Source organism: Sciurus carolinensis, chromosome 5 (assembly GCF_902686445.1).
Source record: "Sciurus carolinensis chromosome 5, mSciCar1.2, whole genome shotgun sequence".
NCBI classification, from domain to species: domain Eukaryota; kingdom Metazoa; phylum Chordata; class Mammalia; order Rodentia; family Sciuridae; genus Sciurus; species Sciurus carolinensis.
This window is the reverse complement of record NC_062217.1, coordinates 137,585,308-137,592,895: the sequence shown is the minus strand read 5'-3', so window position 1 is coordinate 137,592,895 and position 7,588 is coordinate 137,585,308. Positions and strand designations below refer to the sequence as shown.

At 41.2% G+C, this 7,588-nt stretch overlaps 1 protein-coding gene across 2 annotated transcripts in view; it reads right to left on the bottom strand.

Moving 5' to 3' along the window:
- Window positions 1–4,781: 4,781 nt before the first annotated feature.
- LOC124985097 (interferon-induced protein with tetratricopeptide repeats 2-like) overlaps window positions 4,782–7,588 on the bottom strand; it is a 43,593-nt gene continuing 40,786 nt past the window's right edge. For both annotated transcript variants that reach the window (XM_047553476.1, XM_047553477.1), the window contains one exon: window positions 4,782–6,909. In XM_047553476.1, coding sequence (XP_047409432.1) covers window positions 5,355–6,909 — 1,555 coding nt within the window. In that variant the 3' untranslated portion in view covers window positions 4,782–5,354. The remainder of the gene's footprint in view (window positions 6,910–7,588) is intronic.

The following is a 7,588-nucleotide window of genomic DNA, read 5'->3' as shown; positions in this document are numbered from 1 at the left end:
GGATTAATAATCTGAGTGAATTACTAGATAGTAACTGTAGGCAGGTGAGGTGTGGCTAGAGGAGGTGGATCACTGGGAGCATGCCTGGGAAGGATGCATCATCTCTGTGGTTCCTTCCTGCCCACCTCTCTGCTTCCTGACTCCACCATGAACTGAGCAGCTTTCCTCTGCTAGGCCCTTCCCCCATGATGTGCTGCTTCATCTTGGGCCCAGAAAATGGAGTTGCCAGTCTATGGACTGAGACCTCTGTAACCATGAGCCCCAAATAAACTTTCCTCCTCTACATGGTTCTTGTTAGGTATTTTGGTCACAGTGGCAAAAGGCCAACATATCCTGAATGTAGTATTCTGCTATAATAGAACAAAATGGATTATGACATTTTTAATGTTAATTTTTTGAGAGTACAATTGCACTGTTTTTGATTGGGAACTTGATAGAAGTAAATGAATTTACTTCTCTGCAGCCCTAAGCAAATAGCCCAAAGAAAATAAACTTACAAATAAACTTATGTAGAGGTAGCTTAGACCCTTATCCCTGTTAGAACAGTAAGGATATTTCATTCACTCATTCTTCATTCATATGTTCAACCAAGGCTTATGCAGTGCAATGTCTGGGCACCTCTCTAGGCCCTGAGACACATCAGTACAGAAATATCTGTTTTCCTGGAGTTTATGCAAAAGAGAAGAAAATAAACACAACTATTATGGACTGAATTGTGTCACCCCTCACTCCCCAAATTCATACCCTGAAACCCTAACCCTCAAGGTGACTATAAAGAGATACAGCCTTAGGGAAGTAATTAAAGGTAATGAAGTAATAAGGGTGAGATCCTAATTTGATAGCACTGATGTCTTTATAGAAGAGGAGGAGACACCAGAGATTCCCCTGCCTGCACACACACACACACACACACACACACACACACACACACACTCAGAGAAAAGGCCATGAAAGGGTACAGTGAGAAAGTGGCCATTTGCAAGCCAGGAAGAGAGAGAGACCTCACCAGAAGCTAATCTTTATGGTACCTTGGTCTTGGACTTTCAGCCTCCAAAATTGTGAGAAAATAGTTTCCTGTTGTTTAAGTCACCCAGTTTGTGATTTTTTTTTTTGTTGTTTGTTTGTTATGGCAATCCAAACAGACTAACGCAATAATAAATAAATTAGATAGCATGTGATAAGTTCTGTGGGGAAAGAAAGCAAGTAGAAAGGGTAAGAATTATATATGGGGGAGGGAAGGGACCCAAGGCCTAACAGTCGCTGAGTTATACAGCTGGAAAACCTCTCTATGCTTCAATTTTGTCATTGTTAAAATAGGAACTATATCAGTACTTACCATACAAGGCTTAATGAAGATTAAGTGAATTATTGTGTATAAAGGCCAGAGAATAGTGCCTGGCACAAAGTAAATGTCCATTAAGGGAGAGTCCTTCCTACATACTACTGCCACCACTACTATTTGGGAATGGCATTTACTTCTAGGGCCAGGGGTCACTGACTTAAAAATATCTATGCTCTACTGTGGAGCACTGACTGTATAGTACTGTCAGGTATTGGTGGATGACACTGAGCTGCTACATCAGATTCTTTTTATCCTCTTTCCAGCCAGAATGCTACTTTAGAAGAAGAAGAATTAGCATCTCTGTATAAAGGGATACTTCTGCTGCCAAAAGTGCTGTAAAGTTTAACTCAGACTGGAAATAGTTTAGAATTGGGGAAGATCAAGGTTTGAAAAAGTGCTCAAAAGAGGAAAAATAATGCTGTCATAGGGCTCCTAAGTTTGTATAAGTTTAGCTGCTATAACAAAGATGCTCAAGAACATAAACAACACTATAAAAGAGGTTTATTTCTTGTTCACATAACTATCCAAGGTTGGTGTTCCTGGACAGCTGGTAGTTCTTCTCTGTACAATGATCCAAGGACATAGATTTCTTGCAACACTTCCTTTCATATTCCATTAAGAAGAGTTAGTATAGTCTCTCCTACACAGAAAGGGAGGCTGGGAAATGTAGTTCCTGACTAGGATTCCTTTGTCTCAGTGACAGTTTTGTGCTACAGAAGATGAGCACTGATTTGGGTGGATCATGTGCTGTTTCTACCACAGTACCCTACTCTGACTCTAAAGATCCACATGTACCCTTCCTCCCAAACACAGAATATACTCAGACCTTGTTCAAAGGAGCCCACCCAGAATCAAGGCAACCACTGCCCTCAGCAGGTGGTCAGGAATCTGAGGCACTGTCCTCTCCAATGGTCCCGATAAGATTCTTTGTGGTCTGGAGATTGAAAAAACAAAAACTAAGACTAAAAGTCTAGATACAGTGAGATAATTCATATGTATTATGTGCAGTGCTAGTGCAGGATAGCAAGAATCACACCCAATTGAAGAAAGAGAATATGGAAAAATCTTAGAGATCTTAAATCCATGGCAGTGATGAGACTCTGCTGGATGAGCATTTTGAAGATCCTCTATCCTGGCAATGATGAAAGTTTCTTGATTTGACCCCTGGTTCTGTCATCTGATAGAAACTGTCCTGTCATTGTTCTCCAGATACCTAGCTCCATCCTCTGGGAAGTTCTTTTTGACATTCATTCTCATTTTATTCTCATCTTTCCATCATGGGGAAGGGGTTCTGTTTTTGCCTTGTTGCTCCTAGAGCTTCCTGTAATCAAATAGGACCTTCGTTAATAGTGTTCCTTGAGGAGAACATTGATTAATACCCTCAAAGAACGCCTCCTGCATTTTTCAGTATTTGATTCTGAGAATCAAGAGGTTTTTAAAAAAATTTTTTTGTAGTTATAGGTGGACAGTATGCCTTTATTTTATTTGTTTATTTTTATGTGGTGCTGAGGATCGAACCCAGGGCCTCACACATGCTGGGCAAGTGCTCTGCCACTGAGCTACAACCCCAGCCCTGAGAATCAAGAGTTTTAAAAATAGATTATTATGAAAGCATCAAAAAGGAAGAGGGATATGAAAAAGTCCACATAAAGGTACAAGAGACAGCATAAGTGGTCAGAAGAAATGTGTTGAATGTTCAAGAGTTCACTGCAGGTATATGAATTTCTTCTTTTTTTTGAAATGAACAGTAGGAGCATTTCCACTCTGTCATTAGCTGCTTCAGCAGGGCCCTGGAAGCCAAACTTCTAAGGTACTCCTGGGTTTTCCCACCAGACTTTGCATATTCCTCTACACTTGTGTGCTTAAAAAAGGGCTGCAGGCAGTGATCCCCACCACTCATTCCAGGCCAAGCACTGCAGGTTAAAATTCCATAATTTTATTATGAAATAAAATCCCCATTCCCTGCCCTTCTGGAGTTTATAATCTGATTGCAATATTAAATTTGCATGCATCTAAAATGACAGAGAGATGAAAGCCCACAGGAAATGAATTGCACAGGGAATGCATGAAACTATTCTTGTTTTATTGGAAATCAAAGACACCGGAAGGGCACGTCTGTGCTCAGCAGGAGCATGGTGCTGCTGTGTGCTCTTGGAGTCAGGCATATGCCTTTCAACTTGGAATTCATTTGTCACATTACTTAACACCTGTCAGGAGCCCACTAGAAGCTTGTTGCCTAAAAAATTAATTCCCTAACACTGATGACAAAAGAAAACAAAAAAACCCAGAGCAGAAAGTCGTAGAGGAGTGGTCGTTGCAGTCTCTTCAGAGGTGATTGATTGTCCAAATACTGGTTATGATAAATATAATTATGGATAAGTGAAATGAGTTAGAGGGCATTTTGTGTGGGCCTGGTTGGTGGTAGAGATTTTCAGACTTGAGCGTGACCTTGCATACATCAGGGATGGAACTGTTCTGAGGAGTGGCTACTAAGGAAGGGATCACAGCATTCTGTTCTGAACTTCTTCGTCCTGAATTGGATTTTACTTTGTCTACGTAATATATGTTCTGGGGACAAAATTCAAACAGATATACTGTTGAAAATCAATCTTCCCAGAAAATTAGCTCCCTCTCTAGAGACCACCTTGGAAAGAAAATATCCTTCCCCAAATATTTTATAGCCTACTTGTGATATGCTTTTTTTTTCTCTTTTTCTTCCTTCTTTCCTCCCATCATCCTTCTTTCCCTTCCTTCCAACAATGTTAACATGTTATATACACTTTTGCATTTTTATCTATTTATATTTAAGTATATCTTGGAGATAAGAGTTCTACATTTTTACATTTTGAACTGCTTTACTATTATTATTTGCAATAGTTACATGATATCCCACATATGGAATGTCAAAATCAAGTTAACGAGTCCTCCAATGAGTTATTTTCAGTCCTTTTTAGTTCTTTGTTATTATAAACAAAGCTTCATGAACATCCACGTATATGTCTTTGCATGCTCATGCAAATATTCATAGGACTGGAATTGCTGGGGCAAAGATTCAGGGACTCTTAATGACAATCAACCATTTCCCTCCTACTATATACTTTATTATTTTAACAGCAACACATAAAACAGCCTATTTATCTACATCCTAGTAGTACACTCTTAGGAAATATATTTTCCTTGCTGACTTGGAAATAGCCTCACTTGCAGTGTTGATTTGAGTAGCTTTTTATGAATGATACTGACAATCCTTTCATCTGTTTAAAAGCTGTTTTCATTTTCTGCCTGCTACTGACCTTTGCTTGTTTTTACCTTGGGCTGATTTTTTTTTTTTTTTTTTTTTTTGGTCTTGATTTACAAGAACTATTTCAGCATTAAGGAAATTATTTTTTTAACCTAATACTGTGTTGAAATATTATTATTTAGCTTTTCATTTACCTTTTGATGTTTTAAAGTACTGTCTTCATGCAAAGATATATTTTAATATATCTATATTTTAACATAGCTGAATTTATTAATAGTTTGGTATTTTGTTTCATACATATAACTCCCAAACCCCAAGATTTAAAAAATAATTATCTAAAGAATTCTTGTGATAATTTTATGATTTCTATTTTATGAACACTAAAAACTGATTTATACAGAATCCATTTTGGAGTTTAAGAAGACAGGCGGTGGGACCAGTCACCAGGGGAGTTCTAGTCTCTTGTTATTCAGCAAATACGGAGGGTCTACTGTGTACCAGCCAATGTGCAAAGCACTGGGTGAGAGTCACCTAGGGAGTCTGGTGCACCATAAGAATAAATCAGGGTCACATAGTCTCAAAGCAAGTGCTTTTGTTAAAGGAGCTTTTGCTCAAAATCCACATGACAGATTATAAATTTCTACATTGGGATGAGCATTCTTAGAACCTGGAAGAGAGAGAAACAAGTGAAAAGTCCAGTCATGGGCCCAGCTCTCCCCAGTTGGGGCCTGTCTCCCTTTGCTCCTCCCTCTCACGACTAACAAACCAGTTCTACTTCTCTTTCTTCTTTCCCTCCTCCTCCCTCTGAAGCCCAGAGACCTGGTAGGAAGGTCTCCCTTGGGCCTCTTCTGGGTAGTGGGTCCCACCCTTACCCTCTGAGGTATCATTACTACCCTTCCCATCCAGAGACCCAGAAGGGCCAAATCTGCCAGGATCTGAGGCCGGATTGCCCATCAGGCCTCCCAGTCCTCTCCCAGGGCCTCCAGCTGTCGGAACCCCTTTTCTATTCAGTTCATGGATGAACCTGGACAGTTGCCACCCCACGGCATCCGAGGCATTTTCAGAGAGTCGTTTATTGGCGATTCTTCTTAGGTTTATGATCAGTTTTCCCTTCTCGGTCAATGACCCGCGTATGTTCAAGCCCTCCAGGTAATGGTGGATGGCGGAGGCGTCGCACAGCCTCTGGTACTGCTGGAAGTTGCCATACCGCAGGTGGAGCACTTGTCTCTCGGCAGGAGGGAGATCCCTACTGAATTCCTTCTGGAAATAATACTCTGCCTCATCGTACTGACCTGTGATGGCATACAGGCAGGCAAGGTCTGAGCAGGCCCGGGGGAGGTTAACGTTCAACTCGACCACTTTCTTAAAATGATCCACAGCATTTTTCAGTATTTCCCGTAGTTCTTCCTCATCCTCATTAGTGGTGCACTTTCTTGACCTCTGTATTTGTCTGATTTTTGCTCTGTAGCAGCATCCAATCTGGAGATGCTGGTAGACATTGTTAGGCACTGATTCTAGTGCCTTTTTCAGCAATTCTATAGCTGTGTCCAGGGAGCCTTTATTCCGATAATATTTAGCAGCACTACAGAGTACGTCTGTTGGACACGGCGTTTTCTTCAAGGCCTCTTCAACCAACTTGTCTCCTTCCACTTCGGCTTTGTTCTTGACCTTTTGAAGAGTCAGAGCCAGGAGAACATTAACATACTGGTTGTTAGGATTCAGCTGGATGGCCTGCCTCAGGAGGTGAATGGTGTTTTCTGTTCGTGTTTCATCACCCAGGCGATACAGAGTGATTGCCAATCCCAGGGAGAACTCAGGATTGGTGGGTTTCCCTTCCAGAGCCTTCTCAAAACACTCCTTTGCCCGTTCATAGTATTTTTCTCCCCATTTTAAAAGTGCCCATCCTTCTTCGCAGTCAATCTCAGGGCATTCGATTCTATAGGAGCTTGCAAATGTCTTGCAGAGATTTTCCACCTTGTCGATGTAAGCCTGCGCTTCTGGGAGTCTGCCCATGTGATAGTAAATCCACGCATAGTTGCCCCAGGTGACCAGGCTTCTGATTTTGCCTTGGTGGGCCTGCTGCTGCTGATTAAACTCCTCAGCTCGCTGTAGGTATTCCAGAGCCAACCCATGCTGGCCCCTGAGGTGTTTAACATAGGCAAAGAGATTGTACATGATTGTTTTGAATTCTGTGTTTAGAAATTCTACCTGATCGCGGACTCTGTCTTCTAAATCTTGTAAGGAACTTTCTTCATCATATAAATTCCAGGTAAAGTGACATTTCAGTTGCGGTAAGATATTTTCCAAGGAGTGTTTGGTAATTTCACTACAGGGGAAGAAAAAGGAAGATTTGGGGAATGACAGTGAGCAGTAGCAGGAAGGAGTGCTTTGGGGGCATGGCTACCTGATCACATCTCAGATAGAAGATGAGAAACTTCAGACTCCTTTCATTATTCTCAAATTCTGAGTTCTGAGTCTCGTGCCCTCTTTTTCATTCTGTCTCAAACAAGGTGGTGAAAGAAAATTAACTAATGCGCCAGACATGGAGGAAGGAGACATTTTTATCATACTAACATGAGGAGCCAGAACTCACCCTGAACAACACTAGCTAATCATTAGCTCAGTAGCCTGGCCAGGCCAACCTAAGTGCAGCAGAGCATTTCCTTCTGCCACAGTTAGATTTGTTCCTAGATTTATTGAAGAATCCCTGTCCTTTCTGCCAATCTGCCCAAACACTTGGAGATCAGTCAGTGACCTGCATATGAATAGATATCCCTTAGGAGTCTTTCATAGGGATGGAGTGTGCATAGAAAATTACTTTATTCAGTTTGGTCCATTGTGAGCATTTTATCCATCTGAGGTTGGGCCTATGAGGAGATGTCTGTCACTGTCCCTATTGATTTGCTTTGCTGAGCTAGCCTGCAGGACAGATTCAAGAACTGAAATAATTCAAATGCTTCCTACTCTTTACCTGGATGGGTACCGCCTGATGCCATAACCTACCA